General features: G+C 36.0%; 1 protein-coding gene across 1 annotated transcript in view; it reads right to left on the bottom strand.

Moving 5' to 3' along the window:
- The window catches only part of LOC125231227 (histone-lysine N-methyltransferase PRDM16-like), a 62,011-nt gene extending 43,710 nt beyond the window's left edge, over positions 1 to 18,301 (bottom strand). Inside the window, exons 1-2 of the mRNA XM_048136610.1 lie at positions 18,194 to 18,301; positions 12,027 to 12,460 (exon numbers count right to left, since the gene is read on the bottom strand). Of these exons, the coding sequence (XP_047992567.1) occupies positions 12,027 to 12,460; positions 18,194 to 18,206 (447 nt within the window). The 5' untranslated portion in view covers positions 18,207 to 18,301. The remainder of the gene's footprint in view (positions 1 to 12,026; positions 12,461 to 18,193) is intronic.
- Between the last annotated feature and the right edge of the window lie 4,575 nt (positions 18,302 to 22,876).

Here is a 22,876-nt window from a genome sequence, read left to right on the forward strand (position 1 = left end):
TGAAACGGAAATAACAAAAAGCCAACATTGCGGTTCTAATGGAGATGAATAATAATCAGAATTACCATTGAATAAGTAAGTAATGGAGGCCACTCAAATGCTGGATTATTAAAAAAACCTTAATATCCTATAGCTACTCATAACATGTGCAGAACTCGAACAGATTATCTACTTTGAGAAGATCAATAAGAACATATCCTACGACATTTATTGGTCATTAAGTTTCTATAGTTTACTGTAGATCAGCAATTCCCGTTAAGTTTGTACATTTGGATCACGTCTCCGATTTGGATAAAAATTGGTAGGCTGATAGAGCCCATGATGCTGAGCAAGATCCACTAGGTTTCCCAAAATGTCCTAGGTTGATTGTATGAAACTTTCCTTTTTTTGTTACCGAAAATGTATAGAAATCTGGTAACAAAAAAGGAAGGTTTCATACAAACTACATTGGACATTTTGGGAAACCTAGTGGATCTTGCTCAGCATCATGGACTCTATCAGCCTACCAATTTTTATCAAAATCGGAGACGTGATTAGATCCAAATATACAAACTAAACGGTAATTGCTTAGATACGTAATGTTTGTAACATATATGTTACGCCGGTGATTGGGTCAAGGACGTGTCGTACCACATGTCCCTCATCAGCGTTACAAAAAGTAAAGTTCAAAGGTAATAACATTAATAACAGTTCTGTTTACGGTATTAAAAGTAAATACGGCCTACTTAGAAATAGACTGATTAAAATTGTACGCTTAAGTTCATAAAATGTGCTAATATATGTACTTTATCCTTTTCTCTTTAAAAAAAGAAAGTTGACCTAATTTCCAGCACACCTATTAGTAAGCACATATTCAATTTGTATTTATATGAGCACACGCTACATGCACTTGTAATGTTGATTCTATTTACTCAGCAACCGTTGCATTAAGCCCATAAATTATCGTCAGCTACATACCGCAGATGGAGTATACAGAGAATATTTATAAAGCGGCGTAATTTAAACGAACCGGGGGTAGATCTCGGTCTGCGCCGCGGATCGCAATTTCCCGGAATACTCGGAAAAGCTACAAATGTTCCAGAGTCGTTCGCGCCAGAAAATTACATTTCATAAATTTTAGGGAAGGTGGGGGAATTGCGCTATCGATAAAAATTTTAAAATATATCTCTTAAGACCGTGTGGTGATGGGTTAAGAATTTCACCACCCCCTTTCTTCCCGTGGGTGTCGTAGAAGGCGACTGTGGGATATGGGTTAAATTGTGGCGTAGGCGAGAGGCTGGCAACCTGTCACTGCAATGTCACAGTTTCGTTTTCTTTCAACCCCTTATTTGCCAAGAGTGGCACTGAAACCTGAGTAGTTTCATGTGCTCTGCCTACCCCTTCATGGGACACAGGCGTGATTGTATGTATGTATGTATATCTCTTAATAAGAAAATTGTTTTATCATTCATCGTATATTCGTTGAAAAAAATTTTTAAATACGTTTTATGTTGTCCTATCTACTTGTATAAAAATAAGTGGGTGTCCTATTATTTTATTATTCATAACATAATAAGTGAAAATTGCAATTGTCAACTGAATGCTTGTGATTTTAACAAAACATTAGTAACCTCAACTCGCTTTTTACATATGTTTAATTAAATTACAAAAGAAGTGATGTCTTTAATATATCTTCCTGATGTGAATAGAGTTGCAAAATTTCAGCCATACTATGAAATAAATCCCTTCGATTCATTTAAATAAATCGTGAGATCAAGTCTCGACGGCAACGGAATATTTGAGCGAAAATGCTCTGTAATGACAATAATGCACATGTTGTTAAAGATACACTGCCAAGAAAAAGCTAAATGCCTAAAATTTTCTCCATTTCCATCGACATATCCCCATCCCTAGCAACTGAAGAGCTTTGCGGTTGCGGGCACGCATGGCTGCGCGAATCACACGACTCGTTTCACAAGATAACAATTTGTGCGGCTTATGTACCGCACCTGCACGCGAGTCGAGGCTTATGTAAAATATATAGGGTTTTGATTTTATCCTGTCTTTGGGTTTGGGCGTTATGATACTTCAAATAGCTATGAAAAGTCGAGTTTCAGTTAAAAATTGAATTAGGTAGAATGTTTCACGGTTTCAGTTCTGATTTGCCATTCTTGTACAAAAGTTAAGAACTTTGGTTGAAACAAAGGAAACAATATTAATAAAGGAATACAGCTTAATCGAGAGCTGTTTAAGTAATTGTTACGAAAACGTGAGTGACATTATTGACTTTCTGTTTGAGTAATTTGTCGGATGGACTGTAGGTCAAAAGTTTACCTAATTGTAAGCTTAGTGTGGTATTTAAGTAACAAGTCATGTAAGTATACATTGCGAATTTCATCAGTCCTACCTACTACTCAAACTCTTTCTACAGTAATTCCACATACCTATTTGTGTAGCTGTAGTGATAAACACATAAAACATAAATCAACCCGTCAAAAGTATCAGATAACCCAAAACCAGACCAAACAAATCACTTATCCCAATCGCTTCCGTCGGTGAAAGCCCGTCGGGAACACGAAAAAGGCTTCTCTTCCGTTTTTTCCGTATCACCTTGGACGTTTCCGCTTCTTGTCTTCGGTATCAGCGCGGGGAAACATTACTTCCGGAACTGTCAGAGGGCCTACCACGAAGTACCTTTCACATGATTTTTTCCTCTGTAGCACTTGGAAATTCGTATGCAAGGGCAACGAGTCAACACGCTAAGCATACTTCGTGGTAGGCCCAGTTCCTGAACTGTCAGCTCAGCCCGGTCAAGATTTTATATCACCTCCTTTCCTTCGGCTCTTTGATCCATTTGTCTTTGTTTAGTGACGTGTTGAGGGGATATTATGAATATACTTGTTGAGCGATGGATTAACAAGAGGTTAGAGTTTAAAAGGTACCAATACTTTTGTTCTCGTTGCCTCACTAATAATCTGTTGAATTTCTATTTACGTTGTGTGACAACGAGCGTAAGTGTGTTTTCACATTATCCGATCCGATATCGGATGTAGGACCGATATCCCATACATTTAAGCCGCCATCTTTGATTTTTACTATTGAAATCCTTCCGACATCCGATATCGGATCGGATAGTGTAAAAACGCACTAAGACTTGTCTCAGTTTTCAATTATCTATGATATGTAATTTAATGATAGAGTATGATTTTTCATCCATCACATGTTTGCCATAGGAAAGCCAACATTTTATTTTTATATTTGTCGTTTTGCTTTCTTGCTAATACCACTGTCATTAAATTGACGCTTTCTTTTTATGTAGGTTTTATTCACTTCTTTTAAAGTTTTTCGTTGTTTCTACAAGCAACGGCAAGTACTAAGTATGCATTTTGCGTGTAGACTGTGTAGTTATTTACCTACTTCAATTAACTTTCATTAGCTATACTCTACCGTTATCCTCTCTAATACCATTTACTTAATTACTTCGCTACTAGTCAGGCCAATTAGATTCGTAATGTCACTATGTACTAACATGCCGATAAGTTTCTTATCTAACTTTGTCATTTCAAACCAGCCAGTCACAAATTTCGTACAGACTTGTGTGACACGTCAATTAATTCAGATTACCAAACTTTAAAATCGCCAAACACCTTAAACCTGCCGCCTTTAATATATTCCCCATAAATTATCCACACCCGTATAGGATTTCACTGTTCATCATTGTCACTGCATCCTGAACAAATTATCGAAAAATTATGACTCTGTTCTCTGGTCACGTTTTAACCATTAAACGGAGACAAAACGATCTAATTCCTGACGAAGCGAAATATCCACGAACCGGTGCTATCATTGCGCAAAAAATGCGACCAACCACGTTATAAATACCTTTTTCAAAATCAAATTTACTCGACAATAAACCCTAGTATGCATTGTATAGAAGTCGCTTTCTTTTTTGGTGGGCGGAATGTTACATTTGTGGAAGGTGCACAATCTGTGGGTGTCAGAATGCGATGTCCCATTGATCTAGTATTAAGGCGCCCCATTGATTGCGACAAAACATCACTCGATTGTTCGGCCAGCGATGAATGCGGCTACCATTTTGTGAGTTGGTTGTTTTGTTAGCAATTTTAGACTAATTGGCGATTTTGGACGTTCAAATACTGATACGTTTGATAGTGAAAAAAATATTGTTTCCATGATGAATGTCTACTACCTATGTACATAAAGATGACTTCATTGGGTAATTAACAGTCGCGCTTATCAGATAAAACAAATGTTCTGTTGAATAAGGCTGCCAGATTGAGATCTGATCGTTGAGACGAGGGTTCGATTCGAGTACTAGTGTTGCAGGCGTCCATAAGCCATGATTCTGCTTGCCATCACGTATGCTTGTGTGCCACCAACGTACTATCAAAAAAACTTTAATTTAAAGCTAAGGACCAGCAGCTTTCTAGACAGGATCACTCCACTACCGACAGCGTTTGACAATTATTGTTTTTGCTTAAATCTCTCATCCACCATGATTTTATTACGTCACAGCCCCAACAACAACCGTAATCACAGGAGAGTCATCGCTCACATCTGGCTGCGTTAAAATGGATTAACCAGAAGATTACACGCGAAAAAAACGCATAGTAGCGCTACAAAGACACCGCACCGTGACAATTGGTAGGATTACCCGGTGATTGGTATCATGCGAACTGTGCGGTGTCGAGTTTAGAGCATTCGTATGTTATTCGTGGGAGAATCTACGAATTACTGGCAGGTAATAGCGTACAGCTGAAAGTTTTCTTAGTGCCTAATAACAGTGGGGTAAGAGAGAGGGTTGTTTAATGTATAAAAGTATCTAACTCGGTCATATCAGTCTTCACATTATACATACTTAGAGACGCAATACTTTTACATAATAGTACTTTTAAACTCGGGTTACTAGTCTCTCAATCAATGTTTAAACGATTTGTGGCAGCGGCAAAGTAAAGCTATCCATACTTCAAGACTTACGTAGTTTGTTGCTACAGTAATTTTATCTGACTAAACCTTCGAGGAAGCGGGTTTGTTTTCACGTTTCACGTTAAGACTTTTAAAATAATAACAATTGTTAAAATTAGCTTGGCATGGACGCATCAACATCGCCTCTGCCGCTGCTGAGTGTAAACAACGCTTAACCTAACCCAATAACTGACGTTAGGTACACGTATCGCATTGCTTTCGAAGTATTTCGTTATTTTGTCTACACGGATGCTGGCGATGGTTTGCGACCGACTAGTTTATGTAGACCCGCGCACGTTAGAAATCTGATGAGAATAGTTCTACCATCTTGAGGTAGAAGGGTCGACTTAAATTGGTAGGATCGTAACATTGTGGTAGGAACGTGCCGTGGCTCCGAGTCCACGGGCTATTATTGTTCTGGCCAGCTCGGATGAAATATTGCTCCACTGTGCATGCCGCACTGTTTTTGCGAACGAATTTGTTGGGAAAAATATTAGCGGAAATAAGTAGCCGCGAAGACTCGTGAACAAACTTTGCAATGAGACGTTCGTGTTCGTGCCCGCCATATTGGATTTGCGACTTGCATCTAGATACCTACACTTATAGCCACAATAAGGTAAACTTGAGAAATACTAGATATGGCACAAAAATACTGAGGGCGGAATTAATGCCAAAAGTCATTATATACCTACCCCTACCATATGACCAAACAGACATATATATGTTTGGAAATATGGCGACAAACTTTACTTTTTGTGGTGGGTACCTAAAACACACAGACAGACGGACAGAGTCGCACCATAAGGGTCCCTTTGTACCTTTTTGGTACAGAACCCGAATAATTGTATTCTTTGATCTATCTTTCGGAATCTGTGATTCTAATTTAATTTAATCTTGTAAAACAAGGTGCAAGATAAATGGCACAATATCAAAAATAAACCACTAAAATGATTTAGCAAATAATTTCCGAACGCACCCTAAATATTGAGCATATTTCTCAAACAGGCGTATCGAGGGGAGACCGGGGTGACAATGACACGGCGAAGATAAATTTCTATCACGCTCGCAGATTAGCTGCTATTGTGTAAGAGTGTAAGATTAACTGATAAGTGTCTACTTGTTAATAATAAGAGAAATGTTTACGAATGCCACTTACTTGCCGAGGGTGAGCCTCCCCTTTGTAATAATATTGAAGATGTTTTTTAATTAATCAAAATTGTTGTGATTTATGGGAGTGAGGTTATCTTTTAAATTTTGCTTGTTTGAAGATTAAAAATGAATCAGGTCATACCACATTAATAAAGTTGAAATTTATTGAAACTACATATATAATTAGTAAATATTGGAAATTACCAGTAGAATTGAGTGAAATGTTGCTATCTCCTATACTTGTACATTTACAGTCTTTAGAGGTAAAACGTTGATAATCAGTAGCGGAAAGAATATAGTTGGTAATTGGTATTAATTAAACAGAGTAGGTATATTATTTTATAGCGTAATAAACATCTTGAAGATATTATTTTTGCATATTAGTTTTCAAAGCAGATTTTGATTATATTTTTTTGGAAATGTATAAAATATTTGGTGTATAATGGCAGCTTGTTTATTCGATCCGGTGTCGGGTAGACCAGGTGTCAGTGTGACATCTCCTGTCAGATATCGATGACGCGTGTATCAACTTTACGACCGTGTAGTGTGGAGGACAAATAAAATGTGTCTAGTGTCTACACGTTGATTAATATACGAATAGACGAAATATGAATGAATATATTAATACACGAAATGAATAATCAAGTAAATTGATTCCAAGCCAAGAAATCGAATACAGTCGTTGTTGTTTTAGACACCCCAGAGGTTCCTACATACAATAATGGTAGGTACGAAAAGTTTAGTTCGAAACTTCATAAGTTAGGCACTAAAAATGCAAGTGGTTATCGGATTTATAATTCATTAACTAATTGAAATGAACATTTTTCTCGCTGCATTTTTTTTGTTAATCTAGACGACGGCACCCGATGCTCAAACTTTAAAAGCCTCGTTTTCCTACTGTAACACAAATAGCATTATATTGAATCAGAAAAGCATATTTGCAGTATTTGCACATTAATTTGTCCGCCAGTGCACGCAACTACACATCTGTGCAAGTAAGCGGAGATCATACCGAATTGTATCAACATTATCAACGGTGGCAATAAATATAATAACAATAATATTTTTTATTGTTACGCACAATGGCCCGGGTATGTCAGCCGCCCGCCGTAATGAAGATGTAATGGGGCCGCGGACTAATCCTTCCAAAAGGGGTGACCAGGGCTGAAAGGATGTCACGCCAATATGACAGATATTTTGACAGTAATGCAACGGATTCGACACTGGCGATGGCGTGAGCTTAAATTCGCTCTTTTGATTTTTAAGCCTCTATAACTTTCTGCGAAAATTTTAATCGAATCCGAGATACTATGTATAAAATTGACCGTTAAAAGCAATTTTTATATGTAGGTAAATATCGTCAAAAATGTTACCAACTTACCACTAATTTCATTTTAAAAAAATATACAAAAGAGTTGATTAATGTTTCATGTTTGAAATAATAAAACACACTCAGCATTTTAGAACAAATATAGTTTGTTTGTTAAAATAAAACAGGAACGCTGTAAATTGAATAATCACAAATCGGTCCCTGCATACCCAATGTGCCGTCGAACAAACATTACAAACAAATTATTCGGGCCCAACGCTTCGCGGCGAAAAATCAACAAAACCGCATAAAACATGCACATCCAATCCCCTTTGTCAGTTCCGAGCCGACCTAAACTATGCCAAATACATTATAAATTATACAAATGTAAAATTTTGAATATTATCCATCATAATTAGGGAGAATCAATATAGATCCCTAAATTCTAATTATTAGCACGAAGAGCCTAATGTAGCTTGATCAATTTGATTTGGTGGGACTTGTACGTCAATTTCGCATCAATTTTGACAGTTGTCCCCAGTGAAAATAATTATTTATCGATCCATTAATTCATTACTTGATTGACGGATTTGGAGTCGCATTGTTGCAAACAAGTTTGCCTCATCTCATATTCATCACCGATATGAGCGAGTTGTTTTCTTTTCTCTTTTGACTTCTGAATAAATATGATTTGCTAAAATTAATATTTGAATGATTTAAAATAAATTCATTGGATATATTAAAGAGGAGCAAAAGGTATCTGCAATGTCGTTTTAAGACCTGTGAGAAAAAGATCCGTGAATCTTGAGTGATAATTGAATACGCAGAAGTTTTAATAACAAACGAAACTCACACAAAAAGAGATGCATTTCAAGAGATTTCGTGACAACTATTTGAAAAAACTCGCCAATCAAGTTTTCATTTTAAAGTATGAATACGCTGACATCTTTCTTTGTCGATTTTGCCGTTACTTCGACTGTTTTCGTTAAAAAAGCGAAGATTTCTAAAAAAATTGTTGACGGGGGTCACGCCTAAACCAAAATTAGGGTTTATTCGTACGCAACCTTTTATTGCACTTTGACACGGGATGTTCTCAGAGCACCCGGAGATTTTTTTTATTATTCGAAGATTTTATTGAGATATCAGAATTTGGGAAACGGTGGTTAGATAATGTTACCATATGTCTGATTGAACAATACGCACCCCTTTAAGTTTACTTAGACATGTGAATTTATTGAATTTCGGTAATCCTTTTAAATGTGCCCATATAGGTTTATTGCGGAGAAGGGTGATTTCGATCGGTGCTAATAAAGTAATAATAAATCTGCTTGCTGATTACAAAAGGTTTCTAGAGGATTTCTAAGAATAACCACCAGGGAGTTGATACTGGTATTTATAATTTGTAAGCAAGTTTATCATGAAGATGCTACCTAACAGAATAATATTAAAAAATTACGCGCTAATTGTTTTATATGTAGGTACTATCTACCAAAACTGTGATATTGTACAGGTGTAGGTACCTAAGTGTCAAATTATTTTAGATAAATAAGTTGTACTAATAACATGGAGTTACATTACAAAGAAATACAGTAAAGACGAATAACACTCTAAATAAACGGATTTAACGGATTCCCTAACACCGCTAGTGTAAGAAGTGGGCAAGTCACATCAAAGGGCCTTATGCATTGGCTTGGAAGCGGCTCGGTCAGCGTTCGCGTAATGATGCCGCAATTGGCACTCTTACCCTGCGTCACGTTCCAGATCAAACTGCCGTGAAACGGAACCAACGAGGAAAAATGCCCACTGAGCAAAATGCAGTCGATTTGGTTACAAAAGCTTTGATAGATAATGCTAAATTGCGAGAAAATAGGAGAGCTAAACTTGTTGTTTGTATACCTACTTATAAATATCCAATACCTATACTCATTTGGGTTTAAGTAGTCAGGTCTTAGTAAAAGAATAGTAAAATATCTACTTCTTGATTCCCAAGACAAGATAGCTAATATTATTATTTTAATCAATCATTATTAAGGGCGCCACGCCATACGCATTCTCTATCAGATACCGTTGAATGCAATTTGAATGCAGAGATAACATTATTATTATTATACATTCAAGTGTCTATACTTCAAGTATTTGCCAAAATAATGATATCCATATAAATATTTAGAAAGCCAAATCTAACATTTAGTAAAACATTTCTTGGGCATTTTTTATTTTAACAAATCTCGTTTACTCAAAATGAGCAGTTGACAAAAATAGAAAAAACAGTCAGGCTCTAGTGACAAGTCGGACTCCGCGTCTGCTCCGGCGCTGCGGGTAAAGCAGCCCCTTCGCCCTTGCGTATCAAAGCGCAGGAAATAATGGGAGCCTTCACAGCTTCGGCTTGCTTACTTTTTTAGTAACAGTTGCTTACGTTTTTAACAACAGTTTTGTGTGGGGGGTGGCAGTTCTAACCTAACCTAACCCACTTACTTAGCAACAGTTTTGTGTGGGGGGGTCACAGTTCTAACCTCACCTAAACCTACTTTCTTATCAACAGTTTTGTGTAGGGGTCGCAGTTCTAACCTCACCTAAACCTACTTTCTTAGCAACAGTTTTGTGTGGGGGTCGCAGTTCTAACCTCACCTAAACCTACTTTCTTAGCAACAGTTTTGTGTGGGGGTCGCAGTTCTAACCTAACCTAAACCTACTTTCTTAGCAACAGTTTTGTGTGGGGGCCGCAGTTCTAACCTAACCTAAACCTACTTTCTTAACAACAGTTTTGTGTGGGGGTCGCAGTTCTAACCTCACCTAAACCTACTTTCTTAACAACAGTTTTGTGTGGGAGTCGCAGTTCTAACCTAACCTAAACCTACTTTCTTAGCAACAGTTTTTTGTGGGGGTCGCAGTTCTAACCTAACCTAAACCTACTTTCTTAGCAACAGTTTTGTGTGGGGGTTGCAGTTCCAACCTAACCTAAACCTACTTTCTTAGCATCAGTTTTGTGTGGGACCTAAACCTATTTTTTAGCAACAGTTTTTGTGGGGGTCGCAGTTCTAACCTAAACCTACTTTCTTAGCAACATTTTGTGTGGGGGTCGCAGTTCTAACCTAACCTAAACCTACTTTATTAGCAACAGTTTTTTGTGGGGGTCGCAGTTCTAACCTAACCTAAACCTACTTTCTTAGCAATATAGAACAGCTTTTTATGATAAACCACAGGACTACTGTTTAATCTGATATTGGCTACCACAAAAGGAACGTCGAAACTATCAAAACAAGAATAAATCCTTGGATCTTAAGCACCGGAACTAAACGTCTGAAGCACAATAGAGGTTTGGCCGTAACCTGAGCGCAGGCGCACTATCATTCATAAAACATTTTATACTTCTATCGCGCATCACTACTATAACCTGACCCTGACATCCCCAACAATCGTAAGTAGTCGGAGGTCAGCCTTATAATGGTTGAACCGCAACACTGTGGTAGAAAATCATAAGCAATGAATAAATGCAAGCTATCTGTCTCGCATTTCTGACATTCGATGCGCGCATCGCGTCCGAAACGTCCGGTGTATTCACAATTTAATTGCGAATTGGTTGATTTCACTTGCATTGGACAAAAGCTCTTTGAATGACCATTTCGCCTGATATTTGTCTATAGCAAATAAGTTTGAGGACCAATTTTATAGAGATTGAAGCACAAAGCGCAAAGAAGTGAGGTGAGAGTATATAAAGACTAGAATTATGACAATTTATTTAATATGAATTTAATTACGAGTAAAATACGCAGTTTTCGGCAATTTTATCAAACGTTAAATTAGTTTTCTTATGAATATTTTATAGTCTTACAAATAGGTTTCACAAGCAGATTGTTACAACAAATGCGCAAAAATTTATCGTAATTCAATACTTTCTAAGTACATTGAGACACTGTTGAATTGATTTCCGCTTCCTCGCAGATACGCGCCCCGCCCAGTGCGAATCCGAAATGCACTCGAATTACTACTTTGTACAATATTACTTATATCACAAAACAACTACTTAAGCCTTTAGTAATAAGAGTTATTTTTGAACGATCCGACTTATTTTGTTCAAGATATTGATTCTTACAGATAAAACTCATTGTGCATCGGAATCGATTCTTCTTTAGCAAGTGTGCGGAATCGCTCGATAGTTGAATTCATTATAAAGATTTACTGAAGCAAAATAAGTTAAGTTCATATAGAACTAATGCATGACTCCGGCCAGGCAGCAGTTTAAAAGTTTGAGTTAAACGTCAACAACCTCATAACCTTATAGTTATACTCATTGGTATCCATAAACCATCAAGAAACAAGAGCTTGTTTTCAAAATATGACACCTAAAAACAGCGTAAAAAAGACACCAAAAAACTGAACTACTTCAAACATCAATAAAATCGACATTTTATTGCATCCCTGCTCAACGTTTCGGTAACGCTGCAGTTTGTACCCGTAATTTATGAACGACTCGCTCGTTTTTTGACACTTCAATTTCACACTCGACTCGTACAGAAACAAGTGGCCTATCGTCACTCAGAGCGATACATCACCCTTAATAAGATATCCTAGAGTACCTTGTCAACACTGAAATGAAACTTACCTCCCATGCGTATCGTGTATCCAAAGGTTCTGACTCCGTCGTCCACTTGCCAATGAAAGGTCCGTACTTCGTCCCGCTCGGGATGTTAACTCTAGCGAATACTCCGCCATTTTTTATTACAAGTTCTATCGGTAAATTGAACTCACTGTCGACACTGTCATAGTTTTTAGTACCTCTCTCTTTATCTCTTAAATACTTGGAGTCGTATTTTGGCAATTCTAAATTGCCGGGTAGATAGCCTCGTCCAAATTCTGAGAAGGTTGGTGAGAGATAGGTGTCTGATAAGCGGCAGTCGAGTGTGCTGTAATAGTCTTTAACGTCTACGCCGGGCGGCATAGTTTCCTGTTTGATATGGACTAAGGTGGGCGGAGATTCGGATGTCGCGGAGTCAGTCGGACTCGGCGGTGGGCTGCCTGACTCCTGGCTGTCGCCTGCTGTGGACAAAACAAATACAATTTTATTACACTGTTATCAACTGTCAACAACAATCTATCATGTTGCCGACATAATGACCTGAGTCCTCGTCGTAATATATTCAGCAAAATATCAGGTAAATATATAAGTACAGCTTCAAAAGTAGCGGATCAAATATCGCTTCATGTCAGGTACTTATGGTGCGTTGTTTCATCCATTGATGCTGTCTAGACAGAAGTGAAAACAATCTGATTTTAGAATGATAGGCTCTAGATTTGAGACATTAAAAATAACAACAAAGAATAATTGGTATGCTATAGCCATCACGTCTATAGACATTGCAAATGTACTGGCACTTGCTCATTTTTTAAACCGAGACAGATAAAAAATAATGAAGACGTGCAAGATGGGGATCTCATTATGCGCGTTTCCGCTCCCCACAAAGAGTTTCCGCTCGTCTTCTGTATCTCGGGGCATCCCTCCGAGATGCAAGTCCTCAATACTTATACACGGCATAGCAACAGCCAAGTGCGAGTTGAACAAAACCGTAAACATCTGCTTTATGCTGCTTTTTAATATTAACGCGATAAACGTAGCGCCAAAATGCAATTCATCAATTGAAAAATAGATAAATAAATTATTGCATTTGTTAACTACCTACACTAAGTAGCGAAAAAAGACTTAAAACTTTTTTATTCCAAAATAGGTAAATGTAATGTTTTTCCTAAAAGGGCAAACAAAAAAATAGTTCCAAAATGTTATGTCATTTTGCATACATACTTTCCACTTTGTAACCGCTGTACAAAGTGTTTGAAAAAAAGTAACATAGTGCAAAAATTAAATTTGGGACGCTTTTTTTATTTTGGTCGACTTTCCTACAAAAAGGAGCGCGGAAAACGCATTGCTAAAGCTGCGTGCGCAGCAGTACTGTAGCCCCTGTCTGACAAAATAATTGAATAATAACTAAATAAAACGAATGTCAGAGAAATTAGTAATAGGTAATAAATAAGTGAGGAAAAGGTGTCTAACATGTTCAGTACTTGTTATGATGCATTAAATACAGGAAAAGATATTTTAAAATAATCATGCAAAATCATTTTAGTGGTCGTAAAACCAACCGCAGGTTATCAAAGCTTCGTATATCCGAAAGCAGGAAAAAATTAAGCAATTATTCATTACAAATTTTGAATTTAAAACAGTTTAGTAACAATATAAAAAATTACAAATATGAATTAATAATCACCGGAAACCTAACATCCGTACGCGTGTCATCAATAAAACGCATCCCCTTTGCAAATAGCTGAAAGAGACACTCTATAAATCATTAGACCCCCTATTACTACTAATATACTTGTTAAAACAACCCCTATCTCGTCCATTTGTCTTCCTTAGCACGTGGCGGTGAAAAAACTGGAATTACACGGTAGATAAAGGCGTACAATGCGATTATAGCAATGATAACTGCTTAGCATTACAAAGGCGCATCCCACAATGCCCAGGATGTGTGAACGCCTTAAAGAATCTCTTTATGGACTCGTTTGGCTGGCACCTGTCTGATGTAGGAAGTAAATGTTATCAGTGTAATGCATTCAAGTTACACTAGATGATACCATTTATTAAATGATTTAAAATTATTTTTTATCACGATCACCTCAAAGTCGTGATCTTGCCTTTAACCACGAATATTTGTATTTAGAGGTGATTTAGACAAATTGATAATGTTTTTTTTTGTAATTAGATAATACGGATTAAAACCTGATCGGTTTGATAATATTACTTGCGTTGTTGCGCTTTGCTCCATACGAGATCGCTGATGAGTAGGTACCTAATTAATTTCGGTTTTTAGCAATTTTGCACTATGTAAAGAGTAAGTATGTATATCAAATACTTTGAAGCTTAAACAGATTCTCACTACATACATACATCTCGTATCTTATTAGTTGCAAATCTTGAATAATTATTAAAAAAAATGAAAGTATAGTTCTTTTTAACCAGTTACTGCCATGACAAATAAATAAATAAATACCTAGCTCTTAAGATTCAAATAGCCGTGGCGAAGCGTTCTTGGTTGCGTGAGCGGACAATGCAGACGAGCCGCCGTTAAAATCTCCGGTTTCCGCAGAAACTGCCCAGATTCGGAATAAGAACATCCATGGACTGAGAGTGGAGTGGAGTGGCTATAAATAATATTTTTAATTCACTTGATTATTCTCGATATCTACTCCATTCCAAGGATATCACTCATACATATTTAGTCCACAATTGCCAAGAAATATGTACAGCTTGTCAAGAAGTAGTAGAAAATAAAAAGAAGCAACATCGTTCAGTCATCCCTTTCTTATCAATATGCGTGAGAGAGACGACACGACGATGATGCCACTATTGAATTTGTACCCTTTGCCAGGCTGTAGTAGAAAGTTGTCACTGATGACAACGTGATATTTGGGATTAGTCGCATACATTATATACTTACATTATAATATAATTTAATTTATGCCGAAACAAAAACTTGAAAGGGAACTTCAGAATCTAAATATCTTGAAATTTCATATTTACAATTTAAAAGCAAAATGCTAAAGTGATAATTGATACCCGTTGAATGAACACGACGTGTTTAAGTAATTTTAAGTTCAAAATGAGAAAATAAATTGGTATCTACAAAAATAAATACGATGTTCAAAGATCTAGTCACATCCGTGTCTGAGACCCCCGGGCATGCTAATTTAGCGAGTTCGTCACACAGACTGACAATAAGAGTTTACTGTCACCGTCCACGGCTTATGCTGCGTCGTAAAACCTACGCCACACAACCCAGGCAATTAAACAAACTGCCAAACCTCCTTAAGCATACAGCTTTAAAGATGAAACTGGCTGGACGAGTCGGTTAAAGAGCGGAAGATAAAATTTTAAGCAGGCGTGTAAAGTGCATGCCTCATCGGACATACGTGGATACTAAATGGATGGATTCGTAAGCGAGACAATAGGTTAGCGTTCGAGGAAAGTCGCGCTTTCTACCGCGAGATTTGTAAAGGACAGGAAACTGTTAAATTATTTAATGAGGAAACGTAATGCATAGCTGACACACTTACTGATACTATGCAGATAGGTATGAGATAACCCAGCGATTGATCAATAGATCAAACCAAAATGAAAACCATGAAACAAAAAAGTTTGTTACCTACAGATTTATCGCACCTTCAGAACGAAAGTGACGTTATTGTTCAAACGAATCGTTTTTGAGTTGTGTCAGTTTCATTCTAAAGGTGTAGTGTGGGTATAAAATATCCATATAGTTTATAGAGTTGTTGAATGTTTAAATACCAAAAGATAAATAAGTTGCGTCGCGTCGGAACGTTTTCTCTCGTATTTTCGATACCTACATTGCACCGATTACGATTGTCTAGGTAGGTTAATACTTAGTATTGAATGTGATTAATTGGATAAAGTCATAGTTCCTCGTCCTTTTTAATAAAAATAATGAATGAAACATATTTAGGTAACATGTTATTATACGTAGGTTATTGTCTTGAAAATTATTAATATGAATTTGAAAAAACTATAGTTTATACACAATTATTTGCCACCAACCCTTCAAAAACATCCCTAAACGGCCGTTATCGTTTTCGCACTTCCATCAAACAACAGTCCCGCAAATATTGTAGGAACGTCGGCGCCCGCCAAAAGCTAGCACCTTCGAAGCCACACCGACCGAACAGAAAAATAAAATAAACAAGTAAATAAAATAAACAGCCAAATATAACCCAATAAAAAAAACACAAGCCGTTTTCGCACGCACTTGACAGAACCACAGATAACACTTGAGATGACAAAACCGGCCAAGTGCGAGTCGGGCTCGCGCACAAAGGGTTCCGTAGCAGCAAATATAATAAACTTATTATGTCAATTTATACACCTGCCAAAATTACAGTTAAATCAACCTATCTCAAAAACTATAAGAGATACTTTGATCAAACCAAAAATCGTTGAAAGAGTTAATTAGCATGCATCACCTCTATTTTTTTTAGAATTTTATACCCCGTAGTTATAAAAATAGAGGGGGGGGGACATACTTTTTACGACTTTGAGAGCTGATATCTCAAAAACCGTTCACTTTAAGAAAAATGTTTTTTAGAAAACTTTATATCATTTTAAAAGACCTTTCCATTGATACCCCACACGGGTATGTACATCGAAAAAAAATTTTCATCCCTCAGTTACATGTATGGGGGCCCCACCCCCAATTCTTTTTTTTACTATTTAGTGTCATAATTTTGTAGCGGTTCATACAACACATATTCCCATCAAATTTCATCACTGTAGTACTTATAGTTTCCGAGTAAATCGGCTGTGACAGACGGACAGACGGACAGACGGACAGACGGACAGACGGACATGACGAAACTATAAGGGTTCCGTTTTTGCCATTTTGGCTACGGAACCCTAAAAAACTACCTGTTCTTAGATTAGGAGTTTTTTTTTGTTTTTGCTCGTTGGATAAGGCTGAATATTTTATATGTAAATTATTCACTTATGTGATTTTTTTTGTTATTTATTTATTTAGGTTATGGAGAACCAACGGCTATCAAACTACTAGTGTACAAGAAGATATAATTCAGGAAGCCAATTACAGGATCTCGTAAATAGATAAAAAGTATAATATTAATTAAACTAATTATACCAACGCACACACATGCTCACAAAAGAGTGAATATAAAGAAATAGAAAACAAAACAGAAACTTAACTAAGATGAATGTACTAAAATTTAACATAAGTACCTATTACTATTCACATAGAAATTATTGATTATGTAAATACCTAATTATTTCATGCGGTTTCGTCGTCTTATATTTTTTTTATCCTCAGTGCATATAGAAAGGGTGTTATGATATAATTTTTTTGTGTGTATATGATTTTTCATGCGGTTGATCTTGGCTATGTTTATTAAAAATCGGTCCAGCAGCATTGAAAAGAGTACCTATCGTCATGGGCTCTGACTTGTTATGGCAATACATATATGTATGTATTTTTGAGATAATGCACACGGAGTTTGAAAATTTGTCAGTCAGGTCTTATTTGGAAATATAGGTACAAATATTTCAGAAATTTCAGTAGTAAATGTTTTTCAAATTAAGACCAAGTAGAATTAAGAAAATTTTTATTATATTAGGTAGTCTAAGGTCAAGTATTTATTTTTATTTTTGAATAAATAATAATATATTACTAACGCCATAAGTATTATGGGTACTATTGCACCAGAAACGATAAGGAGCGGGGTTTAATAGTTAGTTTATTTGTAAATATTTATTTTAAGTTACCTTTTATTAAAATGTTGTATTTTTTTGCATATGAGAGGTATACAAGCTCTTATAGTCATATCAATTCTAATTATTTTTTTCAGCATTGAATACTAAACTAATTTGACAATTTTATATTAGCAGAGCTATTGAATAAGAAAAATGATAGGTAATACTTACATCTGTATTAAGTATTCATTCCACTATTAATATTTTAAATCTAATAAGAAAAATCTGCATTCAAGTATTACTGGACAACAACATGAAAAATAATTGGAACGCAATAATTAGGTCACATTAGGTACATCTTTAACTGTATGAATTAACTTTACACACATTTTGCCTTAGGTACTGAACGTATTTGCCGATAAATTTTAATTAACACTTACATAAACAGCTTAATTAGGTACTACATTCGATGATAATGTTACTACGTGCTATAAATTGAAATAACTCACCAGACATCTTCATTTTACACAGCCACTTAACATTCGTGCTGATCTATCATAGTCCAAATTAACCCTTTCACTTTTTCAGGCACCTTCAGCAATTTCAAGGAAAAGTTTCTTTATTGTCCTAATACACGTATGATTTAAACTCCAAAACGGAATCTATATTCAAATTTGATATGAGAATTGAATTAATAATTTATTACGAAATGATTTAATTAAAACTAAAACAAATAATAAGAAATATACAATCAACTCCACAAGTCCTTATTCTTTACCTCCGCACTTTCTAAAATCCCGTTTGCAAAAAAAAACACATTAGTATTCCATAGAACAATTCGAAATTTAAAATCTGAGCTAGTGATGTGCGCGTGTCGGATGCTGGCGCTGACAAGCGACATGTGCGGCCAGCCCGGCGAGTGGTACAAGAGTAACGGGAGGAAGCGAGAGCTCATCCCTAGGATCCCGAATCACATACCCTCTCCCGGGCCGCCCCGCGCCCCTACCCCTCTGTCTGTTACACCCCTCTCTTTCTCGCGCGTTTCGGGGTCTAATGCAAGGTTGGCTGAAAATGTTTGCTTTTCAATAGATAACGTTCTGTGCCATCTATAGATAGTATTTTGACTATTAACAAAGGTCCATTTTTTTTTGCTGAAATAACTATAATATAGACATATATTTATTACGCAATACGCATCAGTCTTATAAGCACAAACGAAAATTTTATTTTGATTTATGCTAAAGCGTTTCCGTATCGACTTTTTACAAAGCTAATTTCTCAGAAACCATTGTTCAGGGTTACGTCCAACGTCCAAGCGAAACCGTCAATCATTTTATTTGTTATTGTTAGGTAATACTTTATTGACTTATTCCAATGTCATCGATTCTTGAACAGTAAACTTGTCGAGTTGTCGATTGCAAAAACAATGAGCAAAGTTCGGATCAACTTTCAAGTTGACTGGAAACTGCTCGTTATAACAACACTATTACACAGTACTTTATAACTGGGCTTTAAACAAAGACAGATTGTTGGAGGCAAGAATAAAACTACTGTATTAATAAATGTCTCGACGAAGACTAACTCTAGACATGCTATTATAATATTAGCCTTGATTCTAACCTGTCAAGTTAAACTGGCCGGTAAATTGAAACATTATGTAGATTAGGAGAACTGTATTAAATACGTCTCTACAATATCGATCCTATCGTTTTATATTAAATCGGCCGTAGCATGCTATTTTTATGAGCAGATTCATGTCTTTAAACCCGTAAGTGCAGTAGGTAAACATAACATGCGTTTATAAGTATGTGTGTACAATATTGTTTTTGATATTCATTACGAAGCTCATAAATGTCAATCAAAAATAAAGTTTAACTGTGCATGACACACACAAAGATTTATACTTTTCGTGTATGACGTATTACTTTCAGTCTATTTTCGCTGCATTTTTCCAGTCTGAAAATAGCTTTAAGGCAAGTGAGAGAGGAGATAACAAGATAATGTTCAAGATCTGTGCGAGCGCGTGCGATTGGCCGCCGCGGGCGCTGGGCGTGGCTTCGGCGCGGATTCACCAATTGGATGATCCCTGTTGTCTGCCTCTTTGTCTGTCAACAGATTCTGTAGTGATGTGGCAGGTGATTCGGGACTAGCGAGCGACTTGAAACGTCATATTGTTTTCATGCAGGTGCATATTGAACGGGGTAAATATTTAATTAGCGCGGTTGATTAGAGGAAATGGAATAATTAAAAGAAGGTATAACCAGGTACTCGTATATATGTAGAGAAAGAGAACTAAAAAGAGCTAGTTAATTAAACAGTTAAAGTAAACACTAATAAATCAGTTCTGATTGTTATTAAATAAAAATATTGATGAAGTTAAATAAAAATAATTGTGGTCAGAGAAAGATTTAATTTTCACATTCAATGATTTATAGGTAAGGTAGATTAGGTTATAATTAAAACCTGATAACTCGCAAATTATTAATTAAGAGTAGCCATCGATAATCAAATTCAATTCGAGTTTTAATCAAGTGACAAACGTGAAGGTGCGGACTAGAATCGATTCGCGATAGACGATACGTGAGATAATTGATTTTCGAATTCCATCATAATCGGTTTTACGCGTTTCCTTTGACGAGTCCCTTTGACGAATTCTTACTGAAAGACTAATGATTCTAATGAAGCTATTTTAGGTCGATGTTTCGAATAACGATTTAGTTAAAACGTTCAAAGTACTTATGTAATATAAATATTTGTCTAACAAATAGTTAAAGAATTACAACTGCTTGTCATTTTATTTTTATATCACATATACCTAAGCGTTAAAAATAAATTAAATTAAATTCTGAATGATATCAATAGCTAAATATACATAGGTAGTTATCTAATCATACCTGAAAACTAAAGCTCCCAGTTCCATATTGACCACATACCTATTCTAATTGACGTCAGATTAACTCTTTATAACTTGCTAACTTAGATTTAAAATTACATATGTTTTTAAAGATACATATACATTTAAATTTTATGATCATGAATTATACTTACTTGGAATTTCTGTCAGGTAACTAATTAATTATTATTCAATTCTCAATGTATATAATTATATTAAGACAAAATGTTACTTTAGCTTTAGTTTTAGTTTATTAAGTATCAGTAGTTTTTAAGATTATTGCCATGCCCAAACAGGGTATCATCAACATGGTTGCAATAAAGAATGATATGATATTTGTTATCATTAAGAATATTTTTCAAATTTTTTCTCTTGGTGAAAGATTCGCTGGAAAATACAATTAGGTATGTGATGATATTTTTGACAAGCGTTCCAGTCATCAGTAGCGTATTTATGTTGAAAGATTTATTTCCGTTTCCGATAGGTATGCACGTTGCTTTATAAAAATAGTTATTTATGTACATTAGCCATATTTAATATAATAAATAAAATAACATACATAAATCATTTTCTAATCATGTTCACTATTTGTATTTCAATCGACCGTTGAGGCGACTAAAATTTCATGTCAGAAATGATTGCAGATTCTTGTTATTGAAATATACAAATTTAATTTTAAATCATTATTTATAACTTTTAATAAATATATATGAATAAGCAATTATTTATTTTGCTATTACATTACAGGGTGGCCTAAAAACAGTAAAAACCGATATAAAAAGTAATTACATACATGTAGTTTTTATTGTGGTATACCTATTAAGTAAATATTTAAATACATTTCTGGGAATCATCTTATGCAAATTAACCTAGCCCCAGTCTGAGCAAACCTTGTGTCTTGTGTGAACGAGTATGTGTAGGCACTATATACATACATACATACATACATACAATCACGCCTGTATCCCGTGAAGGGGTAGGCAGAGCACACGAAGCTACTCAAGTTTCAGTGCCACTCTTGGCAAATAAGGGGTTGAAAGAAACGGACTGAGAAACTGACGAAACTGTGACATTGCAGTGACAGGTTGCTAGCCTCTCACCTACGCCACAATTTAACCCATATCCCACCGTCACCTTCTACGACACCCACGGGAAGAAAGAGGGTGGTGAAATTCTTAACCCGTCACCACACGGGCGGGTGTAGGTACTAGGCTGCGATAAATATATATTTAGCTTAAATTATATTCGAAGGCAAATGGAAAGACGTGCAAAGATAGATGCGCACATTTTATTATTTAAGTAGGAGTGTAGTAACAGTGAATGTAGAGACGTGTAGAGAATGCCACGTAGCAATAAGCCCGCGAGTTTATTGAAGCAAAACCAAGTCAAGGGTTTAAACAGTGGTTCCCAAACTAGACCGCGTCTGTATTTTAGAGAGGTCATGAGAGATGTAATTTAATTTAATAAATAATAAAATATATTAAAATAAGAATGAATGCTAGTCTACATCAAAGTATACGTATCTATTCTCACAGCATGGACGTTTGCATAAGTATTAATAATACAGTTATATTTCGTTTCAGCGAACGGTCTCATAGCCAAGAGTCTCGACCAACATTTTAAGAGACTCTCGCTAGGTGGCTGGATCAAGGGCCAGATGCAGAAGGCGGTGATCTTGGACTCGGCGCGGATAGTCCGACGGTTCTCTCTCTGCAGCCCTAACCACCGGCAGCTTGGGCCCTGCCCCGCTGCTGGCGGCACCCTAGGTTAGGTTTTTTATAATACGTTTATATGTTTTTATATTGTTTTAATAAGGGTTTTTTTATTTTACTTTTATACTCATATTGTAAAAAACCTAGCTTAAGAGAAAAGATAAATAAAGGAATACAGTTACCTAAATAAGAATTTACGAAGACTATCGTGTCGCAGTAACCAGCAACGGTATAATAAACCGTTCATAAGGCGCATACATCACCCGTTATGAGGCAGCAGACAGCCGGCTTTGCATTCACCAGGAACATGCACGCTTTCAACATTACAAGTGAAAAATATCGTCTGTAAGCGTTTATCACCGTTTATTGTATGAGAAATTTGATTTTGCGTGTAGGTGTGTATTTTATTCTCATTAAGTCTCTCAGTGTATTTCTGAAGCAAGACTAGACTAAAAATATATCAAAAAAAGTTATATCCTAGCTGTTTAGTAGTATCTACTCATTAAGTCTCTCAGTGTATTTCTGAAAAATAATCGAGTTTTTATAAACTGAAACGGCAATATTAGGTAATTTAAAAATTCTAGTTT

This window comes from Leguminivora glycinivorella, chromosome 11 (genome assembly GCF_023078275.1).
Source record: "Leguminivora glycinivorella isolate SPB_JAAS2020 chromosome 11, LegGlyc_1.1, whole genome shotgun sequence".
Classification (NCBI taxonomy): Eukaryota; Metazoa; Arthropoda; class Insecta; order Lepidoptera; family Tortricidae; genus Leguminivora; species Leguminivora glycinivorella.